Source organism: Hippopotamus amphibius, chromosome 9 (assembly GCF_030028045.1).
Source record: "Hippopotamus amphibius kiboko isolate mHipAmp2 chromosome 9, mHipAmp2.hap2, whole genome shotgun sequence".
NCBI classification, from domain to species: Eukaryota; Metazoa; Chordata; class Mammalia; order Artiodactyla; family Hippopotamidae; genus Hippopotamus; species Hippopotamus amphibius.
The window spans coordinates 79,657,300-79,675,993 of NC_080194.1; the positions used below are offsets into that span (position 1 = coordinate 79,657,300).

Genomic DNA, 18,694 nt, shown 5'->3' on the forward strand with positions numbered 1-18,694 from the left:
TTTTGTGGCGAAAATGCAAGGATGCGACATCCCAAGAAGCCACAAACCACCCCAGCAGAGCATATGAAATGGGAACGGGAAACAGGCTGCCCACCGCCGTCCCCGAGGTTGCTGGAAGCACTGACCTGTTTACTGAGGAGAACCCCACGTCCACCTGAGCACCCACTGGAAGGACCACCTCTGGCTGGAAGGAGCCCACACCAGCTGCCTCCCCGAGGCCCCAGCCCTGGTCCCCGGAGCAGCGTGGACCTGTCGTGCCGCACCCCTGACACGGCTTGAGCAGGGACCACCACTTTGGGAAGCCCCCTGGTTTCTGAGGACTGAGCTTGGGCTGAGGTCCACCATCTCACACCAGCCTGCACAGCCACCAGCCTGGGCTGTAAGGACTCCTTGGTGCGAGTCCTCCGCTGCAACTTTCTCTACCTGAGGAGTAACGACCGACATCTCACCCTCAGGAAGACCAGCGGGTACAGGAGTGGAGGTTCCAGGTGCGACTTCTGGCACTCCAGGTGCAGTGGCCCAGCCCTCCTGCTGTGACCAGAGTGCCCAATTTCAATCTCCAATAATAAAAACCGTTTTCCTTCAAGGAACTTCAGCTCCTGGCTTCAATCTGCATTCACACATGTCTGCCTGTCCCAGTAAAAGGGCTATTGGACGCTGACAGTTTTATTGAAAGTGATTAACAGACTGAAGCTAATAAATTCCCAGTGCCAGCAGCCCCTATTCTCCCCACTAACGAAGCCCTGCTTCCCCAGTAGCTATTCATTACAGCACCAAGAGCTCAGGGGGCCATCCCACAGGTCTCACAGGCCACCCCTGGAGACAAGTACTCCCTGGGTTCCCCCTGTCCCTTCCCAGCCAGTTCACCTGAGGCCATCAGGTGCATTAGTGAACGGAAGGGTCAAGTTCACAGCTATGCCACCGTGTTAGCAAACGAGGTGAGCTCACTTGGGAAAAATGCCCCCCTGACTCACTCTGGCTCCAGAAACACATTTCACTGTCATCAGCCTTCTCTCATTACCTGCCACCGTTACAAATTCTCACTTCCCTGCATATTCGCTTAGACTGGGTCACCTAGGAAACTGCAGAAACAAACAAAGGGTAAGAGGGAGTGCGCTGTGGGAGGAGGGAGTGCTCATGGCCCCGGTCACGTATACATACATAGGAGGTGAGGAACAGCTGGGAGGGCGGCTCAGGTGGCAGCTTCCACACCAGCCAGAGGGTCCTCCTCCCAGGCAAGTGAATCAAGCCTGCGTAGCTCACCTGAGAGGTGCCTGGGCAGGTATCAGGAAGCCCCAGGAGGTTTATTTGGAACTAACATTTTTGCTAAAAAATTCGCTGCCTTCTAAACTAAGCCTAAAATGTCACCCGAGCATGCTGATTTTAAATCAGGGTGCCCACTCCACATGGTGCCAAGTCTATGAGGCTCTCCGTTACACGCTGGCGTCTTCAGGAGAGCCCTTCAATACCTGGAGATCCCATCCATTAATCCCCAATTCACAGGACTGTCTCCACTGTCGGCCCGAGGGCACCCCAAACTCCTTATGTCCAAAACAGAGCCCTCTTTCTCCTCCAAACCCACTCTGTCCTCCGCCTTACAGCTTCAGATAATGCTTGTCCTTCTTTACCTAGTGGCCCAATCAAGGGACCACAGAATTCTCAGCTCTCTTCCTCACGCCAATGTCAATTCTGTCTGTTCCAGCTTCAGAATCGTTCTCCCATCTATTCTCTGCTCTCTGTTCCCACTGTCACCACCTTAATTCAGGTCTTCGGTGACCCTTCCTGGACTCTGTCCACCTCCTTTCCGTGTTCTATCTCTTCCCTCTCTAACACTTGTGGTGCTGCCAATGCGAGGATTTGAAAATGTAAATCTGGGACTTCCCTCGTGGCACAGTGGTTAAGAATCCGCTTGCCAACGCAGGGGACAAGGGTTTGATCCCTAGTCCGGGAAGATCCCACATGCCATGGAGCAACTAAGCCCATGTGCCACAATTACTGAGCTTGCACTCTAGAGCCCTTGAGCCACAGCTACTGAGCCCGTGCAGCACAACTACTGAGCCCATGTGCCATAACTACTGAAACCCACATTCTAGAGCCCGAGAGCCACAACTACTGAGCCTGTGTGTCATAACTACTGAGCCCATGAGCCACAACTACTGAGCCCGTGTGCCTAGAGCCCATGCTCCGAAATAAGAGAAGCCACCACAATGAGAAGCCTACGTGCTGCAATGAAGAGTAGCCCCTGCTCTCTGCTCCCGTGTGCAGCAACAAAGACCCAATGCAGCCAAAAAAATAAAATTAAAAAAAAAAATGTAAATCTGGCCATGCCGCTTCCAGCTCTTCATGGCTGCTGACGCACAGCTACATGACAAAGTCCACATTCTTTGGCCATATGTACAGGGTCCTTCCCGCCTTTGCAGCCTCATCTCCCACCATGGTTCCCCCACACACCTGAAGCTGGAGATGCCCCATCACCAGCAGGGCTGTCAGCAGGCCCAGCGAGCACATCTGTGCCTTTTGGGTGTCTCTCCCTCTGTGGAGTGCTCTCTCCCTCCTGGGATGAAAGCTCTTCTGAAGTGTTGCTTCCTCCAGGAAGTCTTCCCAGCTCCCTCGGATACACTCAGCAACTGCTTTGTGCTCCTGCAGCCCGTGGGAACATGCTGGTACTCACACCCTGCGATGCTGGCATTCACACCCCGCGTGGCAGTGCCATTACCACAGCCGTGTCCTTTCCCATGACATCCTCCACAGCAGGTCTCTTGTCTGCTACTTTCTGGACTCATAATTCCTGCCACAGTGCCTGGCTTGGTGCGCAACTAACTGAATCGGCAAACCAATTCCCTCCTAGTCAGTGATTTGCAGGCTCCCCTCTCGCTTAAATTTTTATCAAACAGCTAATAAACAGCTTACGAGATGCATTTGAGTTTCCTTTCCTTCTCTTTAATAGGAGTAAGGTCAAACCTGATATGGACAAGGCAGTGAGCAAAAGAAGAGAAAAAGTACCCCCAGTAAATAGGATCACACATTAGCTCACCCATTCCAGAGTGAGTTTGAAGGAACAAGGTAAGACACACACTCCTGCAGCATATTTTTCAGTTAAGATGCTAAATTAAGGAAAGCGGGGAGTAAAGCAGGGGTCACAGTGGCCCTCACTGGGATCTCAAAAGGGTTTAAAGAAGGGACCCTCATCCAGGTCCTCCTACATCTCAGCCAAATCGCTCTGACTTGCCACCCGTCAAATCCAGCAGAACATCTGACAGCTCTGCAGTTCCATCAATCCAGTGCGTCCAGGCAGGAGCCAGGCAGGCTCACCAAGCCAGCTAGGGGCTGGAGGATGGGGAGGACCCTGGGGAGATCATGGACCCCAATTCCAGGTCAAGTCCCACTGCATCTGATCCTGAGTGTAAGTGGCTTTAAACACCAAACCTGTTTCCCACCTGAGAACCTGGGCAAGCATTTGCTAAACTTTATTTTGCTTGTTGTACTGGAGAAGTTAAGATACAGAGATATAGTGAGCAGTATAAATTCAACAGCAGGCAGGCTCCTGGGCTACATGTGATGAATTCAGGTGGCCTGGCTTCTATTAAACCAAGGCTGAGATTGCGTGAGCCGAGGGATGGACAGATTCCTGCCAGAGTGTCCTGCACAAACTCTAGAACAGTCCTTGTGGATCTCTGTCCCACGCCGAGAGCAAAAGGAGTCTCCCTTCTCTGGGGCCTTACCTGAGGACAGTCCCCTCCCTGTGTCCTCACCTGTCTGGGGTGGACAAGTACTTCTGCTTCTGGAACTTTTTCTCCAGGCCCATGAGCTGCAGCTCGGTGAAGATGGTGCGGCTCCGGCGGGGCTTCTTCTGCCGGGGCGTGGGCTGCTCTGTCTCCGACTCGCTGCTGCCATGGTTCTCACCTATGGCCTCAGCAGAGGCCGCCTCGGCAGCCGGGTGGCGGGACAGTGCCTGGGCGATTCCTGGGGTGGCGGGCACCAGGTGGGAGATGACTGTGGGCTGTCGGGTGATCACCGAGAGGAGAGGGTATGCCCGAAGGGAAGCGGGACCTGGAAGACAAACAGGGAGGCAGGTCACACAGGAGCAGGGGGCCAGAGGCCTTCAGAGGACCCCGTGCTGAGACCCGTCTGCCTGGTAGGGCCTCCTGTTCACAAGGAGGTATACATGGGGGAAGGCCGGGTGGGCAGGACACATGCAGATTTGCTCAGCCTGGTGGGTGAGAACATTCAAGTCCTTCAGGGTCAAAAAGAGGGTCCCGCAGTTCGTCTGGTTTTAGGTGAATCTTGCCCCATCTCTCCCTTTCGAACCCCTAAATTCTAGTCTCAGAGATATGGGTCAATGGCACTGAGCAGATGGAAGGAAGTAGTCAGATTAAGCTAGAAACACATACTTAAGGAATCTGAAATAGATTCATATATGATATACAATGTACCTGAGAACCACCTCCAGTCTTTAAAAAAATACAGGGTTGTAACTATAAATTCTTTCTGAGAAGTCTACATACCTTGAATCATAACATTTTTCAGAGCTGGAAGGATGTTTAAGGGTTAATTCAACGCCCTCATTTCAGAGACAAGAAAACAGTCCCAGAAAGGCTAAGGGACTTGATGGTGTCACAGAGCAAGAAAGAGGAGACTCAGGAGTCAAGCCAGGTTCTTCTGGCTTGAAGTCCGGCGCTGTTACCACATCATGAATCCCAGGGATACATCACTTTGAAAGGGGGGGGCCAAAAAGATTTTAATTCACGTGAAAATTCACATCCATTACACTGGCTGCCTCCAGCACTGTGTTCAGGAGGAGTCTCAGGCTGGGTCAGAGCCTGGCTGAGGAAACTGAGCTGAGGTTGGTGAGCCATGTCTGTCCCGGGCGTGCAGGGGTGGGGGATGTGGTGGCCTCCACGCTACTTCTATACCTCTTCTGCTTTAAGAACGTCAAGGCAAGAGCACGTTTCTGTCCAAGAATCAGTTCTGTCTTTTGTTGACTAAAAAAAACTGCACAATCTAAAATGTGAGAATTATGTTTTCTATTTTGGCGGACGTCAAGCCTGGGAGGCAGCCTCTCAGATAGCTTTAAAGGGCTGCACTGAAGAGGTAAGGGAGGCGCCAGTACATATGGAGTTTCTGCAACAAAGACCAGAGAAAATATCAAAAGATTACTGTTAAAGAAATCCATGGATAGGCCTAGAGACGGTCATACAGAGTGAAGTGTGTCAGAAAGAGAAAAACAAATATGGCACAATATTGCTTATATGTGGAATCTAGAAAAATGGTACCGACGAACTCATCTGCAAAGCAGAAAAAGAGACACAGACGTAGAGAACAAACTTATGGATACCAAGGTGGGTGGGGGGAGAGATGAACTGGAAGATTGGGATTGAAATACACACACTACTATATATAAAATAGATAACTAATGAGAACCTACTATATAGCACAGGGAACTCTACTCAGTGCTCTGTGGTGACCTAAATGGGAAGGAAATCTAAAAAATAGGGGATATATGTATACATATAGCTGATTCACTTTGCTGTACAGCAGAAACTAACACAACATTGTAAAGCTATACTCCAATAAAAATTTAAAAAAAAGAAAACCAGACACCTCACGTTAATGAATTTAGCACTTTTCTAGGTATGGGAAGAAAGAGTCTGGGCTCTTTGAAATTCTTCCTTTGATATGTACCTCAGCTATGTGGGGCCAGTATCCTGTTCTTTCCCATCCTGAGTCCCCTCAGGGTGCACCACTGGGGACGGCTGCAGTGTGGCCAAGGGCTTGGGCAGTGGGCAGCTGGGAAGCCCATTCATCTCCATCCTGAGTTCCCTCAAGGCTCACCATCGGGGGTGGAGGTAGTGGCTGATGGCTTGATGGCTGCAACAGCCTTTGTTTGCTGATACTTTAAAGTTCAAGTGAAAAAGCTCTTGCTTTTCATTGTTCCATAGTATAGGATTTTTAACGTCACTGTCATTACCTACAGAAATCATTTTATCCCTCTGGGCCTCAGTTTTGTCACTTGTACAAGTGAGTAAAAGTAGCTAATTTCGAAGAATTTTTCAAACTCTAATATACTGATGTCCCAAAAGTACATCATCTCAAGCCCATCCTGATATATGATGACAACAGAGACGACTGCGGGGCTGCCCTTTGGGACTCAGCCCCGCCCTGACAACCAAGGGGAAGGCGCACGTCTGAGCCAAACATCACCCACACCCATTCTGGGTTAAAGCCGACCAGCATCACAGAAGCACCCAGATGCTAAGTGCATGCGCTGTCCCTCCTCTAGGGAGCCATTTCTCTTCTCACTCACTTCCATGCTTCTGTGTTGGACCCCAGTCACGGCTATTAAAACAGATAACGTCTCTTGTTCTTTGACTACATGTCTAGAAAGGCCCAGGAGAAACCGCAAAGTTGTTAAACAATAAACCACCAAGGGCTACACCTTCCACTGACTCTCCAGCCAAGGCTAACACCTGAGGTTTTTTGTTGTGGATTCTTTTAATGCAAAAAAAAAAAAAAGAAGAATCTGGGAATGATATTTTATAATGAGGAAATCAGGATAGCTGGGACAGTGGTTCTGGATGTGTATACACAATTCAGAAACATAGAAGTCTCCCCTCCCAGTTTTCAACCCCAAATCTTTGAGGTAAGCTTCCATAATTGTTCCTGTGTATATACAAACATACATATGTTCCAAATCTTTTTTTTTTTTTTTTCAAACCCTTGTGTCAAGGGCTGACTTTCAATAGATCGCAGCGAGGGAGCTGCTCTGCTATGTACGAAACCCCGACCCAGAAGCAGGTCGTCTACGAATGGTTTAGCACCAGGATCCCCACGAACATGCGGCGCCGTGACAGGTGACCAAATCTAATAATGTGTATTCTAATCTACTGAAAAACATTCTTACAAAGTGTTTATTTTGTAAAATGTAAACATGTCGCTTTATTTTTTTCTAAATGGATAGCCAACAACCCCAAAACCCCTTATTGACTACTACATGACTTAAAATGCCGACTTTAAGATACATTAAGTTCCCAAAGAAATGAAGTGGGGAATTTTTGTTTATCAGAATTCTGGGAGTCTACTGGGGAATTTTAGTCACCAAAGGTCTGAGAATTTCCTACTTTCTAGAAAATCAGACAAACTGGGACAAGAACCACACTTCCCAAGGGCTCCCTATGTTGGGATAGTTAAAAATAGGTGTGGATTGGGGGCTTCCCTGGTGGCACAGTGGTTAAGAATCCACCTGCCAATGCAGGGAACACGGGTTCGAGCCCTGGTCGGGGAAGATCCCACATGCCCGGAGTAACTAAGCCTGTCCGTCACAACTACTGAGCCTGTGCTCTAGAGCCCGAGAGTCACAAAACAAAACAAACAAAAAATAGGTATGGTGCTGCTACATGAAGGTGGTGGGTGTAGGGGAGGAGGAGGGGTAAGGAAGGCAAGAGTTAGGAAACCAGGTGGATCAGAGACGGGCAGATTTTTTTGAGGCTGCCATGAGTCTGCAACTTTGGGGAGAGTGAAAGCTACTTTGAGAGGATTTCTGGAAAACATTTTAGGGGTGTACTGGGTAAAATCCTTGAATATATTCCTTTAAGAAGAACTAAAGATCTTCCTACTCAAGGCTTCTGTAATCAGATTTCTGTTGTCTTTTGAGTATAATTCTATAGATACACTGGGCCATATGCAGCCCTAGAAATAGCTGGGTTACTTTACGTGTACATGTATCTGCTTGGGATTCTATTCTACTGAACTAATATAAGATCCTATTATAGGACCATTCCACTTTTGTTACTGTGAGGTTTAGGGAGTTTTATTATCTGGTAGAACAAATTTCCTTTTTTTATTCTTTCCACAAAATTTTCTTGGCTATTGTCGTTAATTAGTTTTTCCATTTGAATTTTAGAATCAATTTGTTAGTCTCTAAAAAAGCAAATCCCACTAAAAATTTATTACACTTCCATTGACCTTATAGATTACCATAGGGAAAGATGGTTCTTTTAATGATCCTTTTCTCTAGTACGTTGAATGCAATTGCTGATATTTAAAAATAGCTTTTGGAAATTTATGCCATTTGGTTCCATAAAGCTTAAACCCAATGGAAACCTTCATTAAAAAAACAAAAACAAAACAAAACAAAACAAAAAAAAGGATGGTAGCGATTTAAGGCAACATTCTAATCACCAAAGCCTGTAGTTTCAGGAATCTAGACCCAATGTTCTGATGCGATTCAGTGACAAAACTGCATTCCCACCAGCTGTGGAAAGTACCTTCTGATACTGGAGACACCCGTGAGGTCACTGTGATGCTGATAAATGTCTGGAGGGTTCAAGAGGACCATCACTGTAAATAAATACAACTGCAGTGCGGCACTGTGTTGAGTTTTTAGTATCTGATGTGTGTCCCTAAGGGAAGAACAAGAGTGGCTGGACTAGGACACAGGGTGGGTAATGTGTGCAGCAAAGCACTGCATCTCCTGAGAGGCAAACCAATGGGAGCAGAAAAGTGAGACCAAGTATACTCTAGCCAGCTGCTCTCTGTCTTTCCTTGTTTTAATATATGACCCGATTTCCAACAAAATAGCATCGGCCCAGAGCTTTCATTTCGCAAAGCACTTACACATCCCCATTTCATATTCTCACAAAAGTGAGATAATGTGAGGTAATCCAGCCATCTATTTATATTTTGGCTAAAATTCAAATTTATGTTTTAAAAATAGGAAAGAAATTATAAATTAGCTCATATATGGTGGGGTGGTGCGACTTGGGTTACTGAGAAGGCAGATAATGTATAACACTATGTATTAAGTATGTCTTTCTCTTTTCCTGAGAATTATCACTATGTGGAAATGTTGACTGAAGACAGCTGCCCTGCCACCCTGGATCATTTACATACACTTGTGAAATTCAAGCACATTATCTGCTACTGAGAGGGAGTCATGGCTATAATAAAGCAAAGACTTTGTTTAAACAAACACAATTTTAGTGGAGAAAAGGAGTGTAAACAGGACCACGGTGAATGAGCTTTCTGAGAGTTGTTTGCCTACCACCCATCCCCCTCACCAATATGTGGCTGTAGGATGGATATCACATAACTGCGTGTATCGTACACCTAGAAATAGCTGCCTGCCAAATGTTTGGCTGTTTTGAGAATCTGTTTTTGGATTAGAAAACCTGAGCACACTCGTGGTAGGCTGATGCCCGGGGAAATCCCAGGGAGCCTGGGGAGACGTGGAACATTTGGGAGGCTGAACAGAGAATTTTCCATCGCAGGGATTCTGCGAACTCAGTGTAGATCATGCACACGAACACACTCGGGCCAAGCCTGGGCACAGTCCAGGGCGGCCGATCCCAGGCACATCTCCCCAGTGCAAATCCCCCTTCCCGGGGGAGGCCAGTCCCCTCCAGGGACAGCTGGACCTGAACCCCAGAGCAGAATCCCCAACGCACAGTGTTGGCTCCCACACACCTCCTGGGGGCGCCTCTTCCATTCCTGCAACATACCAGTCCCCAGATTGGCTCTCCACACCCACATTTCCGGTTGACACAAGCGAGGGCCAGAGGTCTGAGTGGATGAGGACCTCTAAGCTGCCTGCTTGACTGATTTACGTCCTGGGAATGTGTGACCTGTACAGCCGCAGCAAGCTCCCTAGGGACACAAGCAACCCACACGAAGCCACAGGCAGAAATGGTACTCAGTTAACCTGAAAGAGAGACTCAGTGGAACAACTGGGTAGCTCTGGCTGAGTTTCCCGAGAAAAATCATAAAACCACCCACACCGAATTATTCCCACCAGCTCACATCGCTGCAAATTGGCTGGCAATTTGGGGCAGTGGAAAGAACAGGACCTCACTGACTCATGGGGTGACCTTGAGCAGGTTATCAAAACTTTCTTAGTTTCAATTTCCTCTTCTGTAAAGTGGGGCTAATAATAGTTCCCTATTGTAGAATATTGTGAAGATTAAATGCATTAATGTATGTGAAGTGCCCCAGTGGGCATTTCATTGCTGTTAGTTCCCTTTCCTTTCCTCTTTTCACTTTAGTGGTTTGATGCTCTGTGAATAAGCCAAATGAAAGTAGGTGGATTTTCTTATCAAGAAAGCAGACCTACTTGTGAACTACGTGTGTGTATCTTCTTATCCTCTGTGCACTTATAGGCAAAGCACGATGTGGCAACAATGGAATCTGCTAGCTTCTCATTGACAAATGATAGCCTTCAAATACCCTGACAGCAACAAGAGAGCTAAAGGAAATCAGTGGGAGGGTTAACCTGGCCAGACATTCCCCTAAAACCATTGAGACCCCAGAAATAACTACTGCAGTTTTGCAGACCATTATAAACAATTCACAGCCCTTCCCAAGGTTAGTCGTAGGCAAAGAAGGATGAAATTAGTGGGACACAGGACTGTACCAAAGTCAATTTCTGAACACTGCAGGGAAAACAGAGATGGGGTGGTTAAAATTAACTTGCCTGGTCGTATGCTGAAGGTAGACTAAAAGGAAGGCTGAAATGAAGGCAAGTAGCAACCAGGTGTGAAAGTTCAGTGCACGTCTGTCTACATGGATAATCTATAAGAATGGCAAGGAAGGGAGGAAAGGAAATATAGCGAGGCTGAGTGGCCTTCTAACTTTGTGATACACTAAGTTTCTAGCCCAGGAAGAGTTAGTGGAACAGATGCTCCCTTTACAGGTTATGGCTTTGTATGGCTAAAGAAAAGAGAAAATGTTTTCAGAGGCCAACTCAAAGGCTGACAAAACATCTTAGTCATTATCTACCTCATTAAAAAAAAAGTGGGTGGGCATTTTGATGAGTTAAGTGTAAATGAATGAGAAACATGTGGAATAAATTTATGCCAAAATCCACATGCGACAGCCATCATGTAAATTCTGGAATAAGCATCTAGTTAAATTAAAAACTGAAGGAGGTTCACAAAGGTTGATGAATAAAGGAATGAAAGCATTTTGGGGCATTTGAAAAAATGAAGATTTGGGAAATAAAGACAGGACATCAGAGCAACCTTAGCAGTCTTGATTGCATCATGCCATCTTTTCAGAGTCTTGATTTTGCATAGAGACAAGCTGGGTCTTATCACATTCAACCTGCAATGTCATCAGAATTATAGACACCCACAAAAACTCTGGGCTGCACTGGGGGCTACATGAAATCAATTAAGCCAGCCTGGCAGATAGGTTTGTGGACCTTCCCATGCTGCCTAAAGTGTCATACCACCCACATGTGGTCACCATCCACCCTCTGGACATCACCACTCCACATCTCCCTCCGCCAAAGAACACACTGGAAATGGCATTGTCTTTCTCCTCCTGGCCATTCTGTTGTCTCCATACACCCACACCTGCTTTCAGCCATACCTCATAACCACTCACGGATGGAAAGCTTCCAGAGCAGCTGTTGTTTAGTACAGAGACCGAATTAATACTCCCACCTTCACACACCCCCAGCTTTTTGTTTGTGTCCTTATTCACCCTTACTTAATTCAAACCTTGGAGCAAGAGTTAATGTGTTTACCCATCTGTTTCTCACTAGATTGCAAATTTCTTTAGGACATAATTAAAAAGTGCATCTTCCTAGAGTTTCACTCCATGCCTGGCCTGAACTGATTTTACCTGGAATCAGAAGACTGGGGCTGGGGAATTCCCTGGTTGTCCAGTGGTTAGGACTCCTCGCTTTCTCTGCGAGGGCCTGGGTTCAACCCCTGGTCAGGGAACTAAGATCCTGTGAGCCGCACAGCTCGGCCAAAAAAAAAAAAAAAACAGAAGACTGGGACTGGAGACATGGTTCTGACACCTTTGGGCTCTGTGGTCTTGGTCAAACCATACTTCCAACTTTCTACTTCCTCTTCTATAAAATGACACTAATAATACTTCTCCCAAGCTTGCTGAAGGATAACACTGGATAATGAGTATAAAAAAAATTTTTTTAAACAATAAAGAACGGGACTTCCCTGGTGGCACAGAATCTGCCTGCCAATGCAGGGGACACGGATTTGAGCCCGGGTCCGAGAAGGTCCCACATGCCTCAGAGCAACTAAGCCCACGTGCCACAACTGCTGAGCCCACGTGCCACAACTACTGAAGCCCATGTGCCTAGAGCCCATGCTCCGCAACAAGAGAAGCTACTGCAATGAGAAGCCCGTGCACCACAATGAAGAGTAGCCCCTACTTGCCACAACTAGAGGAAGCCTGCATGCAGCAATGAAGACCCAACACAGCCAATAAAAAATTAATTTAAAAAAGCAATAAAGACCTATACCATAAAAGGCAGTAATTTTTCCAACAGTCAAAAAGACACTAACTTTTCAAATTTTAGAGATGCCTCTATTCACTAAGAAGCTGTAACCCTGCTTCCTCTGCTAACCTAGTCCATCCCTTTGTCTCGACCCTTATCCTCCATAATTTCTAGTTAAGGTCCTGTTGTCACAGGGACAGAGGCTACACAATCCTCTGGTTCACTGTCACCATCATCTGTGAACTCTACCCAACAGCTACTCAGCCCTGTGCTACCTGCTAGAGACGGCAAGAGAAACAATTCCTCATCTCTGCCCTCAGAAGCTAATTATCTCACTGGAGACATGAGGCATTAAAATAAAAGGTAAATAAGAAAACAAAGAAGCATGTGGCAAATGCTGAGAGGCAGAAAACCCACAGAAATTCAGTATGAAATTGCTGTACTCCAGAGCGTACAGTGCCTGGTTATGAAAAGAGGAGGAGCTGGGGTTCTTAGGGGAAAGAAAGAACACACAGGACCTGGAGAAGCACTAGTTCGGGGTGGGAGAGGAGGGCAGACTCATAGAAGGTGCCAGAAGACTCAAGCCTCCAGTGGCAACTACTGGGATCAGAGCACCTCTGCCTCTGCCATGTGCCAGTGTTTCGGTAGAAAAGATAAGGCTTGCAGAGGCTTATTTAGTTTGCAGTAAAATCAGACACTGAAGTGATGATTCTTGGCAGGCCTGGATGGTCACAAACTAGGGTTCCCCAAAGGACTCTGGGATGAGTATGCGGATTTTACACAGAACAAGAACTGAAGGGTTGTGGGCTTCCCTGGTTGTCCAGTGGTTAGGACTCTGAACTTCCAATGTATGGGGGCGCAGGTTCTGTCCCTGGTTGGGGAACTAAGATCCCACAGGCCATGTGGCACAGCCAATAAAAAAGAGAGAGGGGGAAGAGTTGAAGGGTTGAAAGTAGAATTTGTCTTCTAAGAAGAAAGACTTAAGACCAAGAGAGGAGGAAGGTCTGGCCCTGGGGTACATCTGCATCGGTGGAGCTGGAAAAGGAAATGGAACCAGTAAACCAGACAGACGTTGTAGCCTAAGAAGCAAGCGGCACAAGTAAGGGTAGAGGGTCAATGAAAATGGCCCAAGTATTCCACGAATACACTCTCAACAATGTTACTAGGAAATCTAGTGACATAAGTTTTGAAAATTTCCCCCTTCTCTGATACTTCTAGACCTATCTTCGTGGGATAGGAATCTCCACCAGGCATGCTGGGAAAATGCGCATTGTGCCGGGGCCCTGAGCAGTTTCGAGGAAAAGCCACGGGAGATTACTTTCTGCAAGTGGCCCCGTGGGTCCCAGGCAAGCTCTTGATTACCCAGAAGGAGACGCATCCACCAAACTCAACATCTCATGCCAAAATGTAATTTTCTAAGTCCAATTTAATTTCCCTCATCTCCCTATGCACCCTAATCCTGGCTTAAACATATTCTCTATAGCCTGCCTTTCGTTGCAAAGAATTAGAAACAAAGTGGGATAAAAGAGAGTAAAATTCAATTCAGTTTAACAAATTATGGAATACCTAGCGTAGATACTGTGCCAAGAACTGGGGATAAAACAGTACCCAAGACAGGCCAGGTCCTTGCCCAGCTGTTGGACGGCAGACAGTTAAGAAAGAAGTAATTCAGCAAGAGAATTTAACCAAGTATAGGTGGTCAGGATCCACCTGAAAGAGTGTCATTTAAACTGACGGATGACGTTAGCTGAGATTCCAATCAGAGAATAAAAAGAAACAGGTAAAAGTACACAATCCTGCCAAATACTAACTGTGAAAAAAAATTCTTTTTAAACAAAACAAAAAACACAGGAAGAAACGGCATTTGGGCCTTACTGAAGAACATCTACAGAACTTCTGATGTCGAAATTGGCTCTGCTGAGTGTAGACAAGTGGGAAAATTCTCTGCTGGAACATGAAGGCAGAACATTAAACCGGAGGCCTCGCAAACAAACCAGTGTCTGGTAAGGCCCCCAGTACCGTCAATGAGCAGAACATCTCCCTCTGCTGTGATGACCAGCGTAATGCTGGCATTTCCATCAGGATGCCTCGAGGTCACACAGACAGCCATGTGATTTCGATGCTTAAATCTCCTGTTCCTGGTACCCCTTTATTTTCTGATAAAAGTGTACCCTTAAAGCTTATGCAGATAACGAGGCCCAGGGACACAGAACTACGCTGCAAAACACACTCAAACTTTGGAGGAATCTACTTATTGAAGAGAGGGAGATAGAGCGTTGTATTTGGGGGGAGGCTCTTGTTGGAGAGAATGAAAGAACTTCTCTCCTTTCTCTTTTACTCCAGGTGTTAAGATCAAACGGCAGCCTGTGTACCCCCAAAGAGTAGTGGGAAAATTATACGACAGACATCAATATTTATTTGTGAGTCTTGCTCTCGTAGGTAATAAGGGAAAACAGTAATGAGTAGTAGTAGTAGGAATAACAGTAATAAGATTCTGCAACACAGTGAATGTAAAGCATGGGGACCACAGTACTCAACTGGCCAACCAGGACCAAAGACAGCTGCTCCCTACAGCAACCGTGCTCTCTGCACTGAGCCACATCCTGTCTAAGATCCAACTCTACCCTCAACAACGCCGTTCAGCTTGCCTTAGCCTCAGTCCACAATGAGGTCTCTCTCTCTCAACTGTCCTCATCAGCAGATGGGGGAGTTGGCAGGTTTTAAAGGTCCCTGTTGGTACCAAGATGCAATGACTTCATGAGCAATATCACACTCAGACCCACTGAGTCTCTCCTACCTTTCTCAACTCGATTATAAAGTCTTTGTCTTATGCTTCTGTTTCCCACAAGGTACTTCCCATACTTCGCAAATGGTGTCAACTAAACAAATATTAGCCGAATTAAACGAGTGAGCTATGAGCAAGAGTGTTAGTGCCTGCCTGCACGTAAACTTCCCCAGCACTACTAAATCTTGTCAGTTCACAAGGGAGGCGAGTGATGAACTGTTTACTTAACTGATATCCTCATAGGTGATCCAGATTGTAATTACAAAGGCAAAAGACCATCTCTGCATAACTCTCACCATGCACAATTAAGACTTTGAGGTTATGTGATTTATAGCAAATGACACATTGAATAACAAAACACAGAGATTATTTTTTTCTAACCCAGCCTTTGATGGGATAAGATGTTAAACAAAATCACACAGCAAGTCAATGTCTGAACTAGGATTAGAGCTCAAGCCTCCAGAGGAAAGAACAAATGTTCTGTTCACATCACTGTATGGCCTTTCTAGGCAAGAGCCACCAAAGTGCTGAGGACTGTTTGGCCTCCGATACTTATTTTTCCTCATTCGCGTGGTCTACTTATTTTAATGGTTAACTCTTTTATTCTGCAACCCAGTGTGAAAAGCACTATGGCTTAAATAATCCGAGAAGACCTGGTAAATGCTACCTTGGAAGTTTCTGGGATTTTGCAATTTCTCTTCTTTTCTTTCCAGCTTTACTGAAGCATGACTGACAAAAACTGTGTATATTGAAGGTATACAACCTGTGATTTGATGCACACATATATATATACATTATGAAATAATTACTGCAATCCAGCTAATTAACACATCTATCACCTCACATAATGACTTTGTGTGTGGGTGGTAAGAACCCTTAAGATCTACTCTCTTAACAAATTTCAAGTATACAGTACATTATTATTACTAGAGTCACCATGCTGCACATTAGGTCTCCAGAACCTATTCCTCTTATAATTGAAAGTTTGTACCTTTGACCAATATCTCCCCACTTCCTCCACCCATCAGCTCCCCACGATCACCTGTCTTCTGTTTCTATGCGTCCTGCTATTTCGGGCTGCACCTATACAGGAGCTCACGCAGTATTTGTCTTGGTCTAACTGACTTATTTCACTTAGCCTGATGTCCTCCAAGTTCATCCATGTTGTCACAATGGCAGGATGTCCTTCTTTTTCAAGGCTGAATGATAGTCTACTGCATACGGAATATTTATTTATCTCACATTTTCTTTATTTATCTGTCAGTGAACACTTAGGTTGTTTCCATGTCTTGGCTGTCATGAATAATGTTGCACTGAACATGAGGGTGTCTCTTTAGGATAGTAATTTTATTTCCTTTGGATATATACCCAGAAGTGGGACTATTGGATCACATGCTAGTTCTATTTTTCCTTTTTTTTTTAAGAACTTCCACAGTGTTTTCCATGATGGCTATAATCATGTGGTCTACTTTTTAGGAAGCTTGAGCATATTAGAGATCAACAGCTAATAATCTGACATTTTGCCAGCCAGTTTGAAAGACTTCTGCATGGAAATTTTCCTAAATTGGGCTAGTAGATGTTTAGGAGGAAAGAAGGAAGTAAGTATAGACGTTTGACTCTACTACAGCTCAATGGCCTGCAACATTGTCATTGATTTGTTCATAAAAAAAAAAAAAATTAACTCCATCTCTCTGAAAGAAGAGAGGCTCAACAAGCCACTAAATCAATCTCATGTCCCTTCAATTCCACCCATAATCTCAAAGCCATGGACAGATGGAGGGGACAAAGGGAGAAAAGCTTATTGTGCACCACCACAGGCTAGACTCTGCACACACATATCTCTTTTACTCCTCACAAAAATTATCCGATGACAAGGGCACATATCTGGAATCGGAACAGAAATCTGTTTGATTCATGGCCATGCTCGTAATTATATCATGCTACCTTTCAAAATCCTAAAATACACCTTACCAGGGACTTTCCTTTCTGACATTCTAGTGTTCCAGACAGTTGATGTACATTCGTGCAGAGTTCAAATTCTCTACGGCTTCCAGGGTGTGCTCGTGAATCAGGCACTGGCGTTGGCTCACATGGTGTAAGAATAGTTAATACTTATCTCAAGGCCCCATAATTTTCATGACTCAGTGCCTTATTCCCTCTCTGCAAAAAAGACAGGCAAAAGATATAGTATTTTTGTTTCTTCTTAAATCACATTAATTTTTTTCCCAATAGAAAGCAACATATTTCAATGCAGAAATTTTAAATCTACAGAAATATAGGCACCAAAAAAAGTTGTGTACACTCCCACATACAGAAAAGCCAGCGAAGCTCACAGATTTCTGAAAGATGTAGGAGGTCCTATTTGGAGAGGCTCTGCTCTGCGTGGAAGAAAGATGGCGCCATGGTTTTAGTCCAGCAAGAAAAAGAGGACAAACAGTTGTGTTTCCCGGGGAACAGCTTGGGTTGAAACAAAGTATGACATTCTGAAAATCCATCTAACACAGAAATAATGAGCCTACTACCAAGAGCAGAGAACTGAGCCAAGCCACACACATGGGCAAAGCACTTGGATTTGTAGCCAGATGCCCAGGTATTTTCTCATTTTCCATGAGCCATTTCGCCACTGACCATGTGAGAAGTAGAGAGACATTTTTATAGAACTTGCAACTATTATTCTTAGAGATATATATCAATATTGCTTCTCCCAATTAGTCAAATTTATTTCCCCAGCTGGTAACAAGTTAACAAATGCTGTAGAAAAGTTGTACAAACACAGGCAAATACTTCCTCTCTGGTCACTAGATTCTGAGCTCCAGACTACCGTTCAAAAATCGTCATTTTATTCACAGAAAAAAAAAATAAGGTCAAAAAATTGCAGCGTAGAATTTTACCAAGATACTTCAAAGCACAGATTTTTTTTTTAAATTTAAGACTAGAGTTCATTTACAAAAGCACAGATTTTTAAAATAAGGACATAATTCCATATCCTGAGATAAACCATAATGGAAAAGAATATAAAAAAGAATGTATATATATGTATAACTGAATCACTTTGCTGTATAGCAGAAATTAACATTGTAAATCCACTATACTTCAATAGAATCAATCAATAAATAAATAACATATTTAAAATTTAGGATCTCTTCTGCCTATTTAATAAGATGAATAATAGGACAAGATTTTGAAATGTAATGAGAAAATATAAAATTATGAAAATGTCAATGTAATAACTGATGTATTTCACTTTATATATATACTATTATAGACTGAAAAGAGCGACACACATGTGGGCTGATAGTATCACCCGGCCGGGAGCCCTGGGAGGGCACAGTCCTCCCCAGAACATCTCCCTTCCTGCTGTCAACACTACAGAAGCCACACGAAGCATAACTAACTGCCAGCGCAGACTCAGTGTGACTCTGCAGTAGGTCCACATCCCTCCAACAGTCAAAAAGCGTTCATCTCCGGATGTTCAGATTCAGCAGAGAAAAGAGGATTTTTGACAAAAGCAACTTTCAGGCCCCAATGAGAAACGCTTAAGACACAGTTTGTCCTGTAGGCACAAGCTCTCTTCCAGTGGCCCAACCCCACAGGCTCCGCACCCAGCATCCCTAGGTCCTTTTTCGGGCCAAATCCTGCCTTCTCTCTCTCCTCACACATTTGATTGC

At 45.2% G+C, this 18,694-nt stretch overlaps 1 protein-coding gene across 3 annotated transcripts in view; it reads right to left on the reverse strand.

Annotated features, from left to right (window-relative positions):
- Positions 1-18,694, reverse strand: part of BARX2 (BARX homeobox 2) — a 67,685-nt gene that overhangs the window by 11,565 nt on the left and 37,426 nt on the right. For 2 of the 3 annotated variants that reach the window (XM_057749018.1, XM_057749019.1), the window contains exon 2: positions 3,753-4,050. In XM_057749018.1, coding sequence (XP_057605001.1) covers positions 3,753-4,050 — 298 coding nt within the window. Of the gene's footprint in view, positions 1-3,752; positions 4,051-16,997; positions 17,092-18,694 lie in introns of those variants that run through there. The other variant, XM_057749020.1, reaches the window with a different exon arrangement.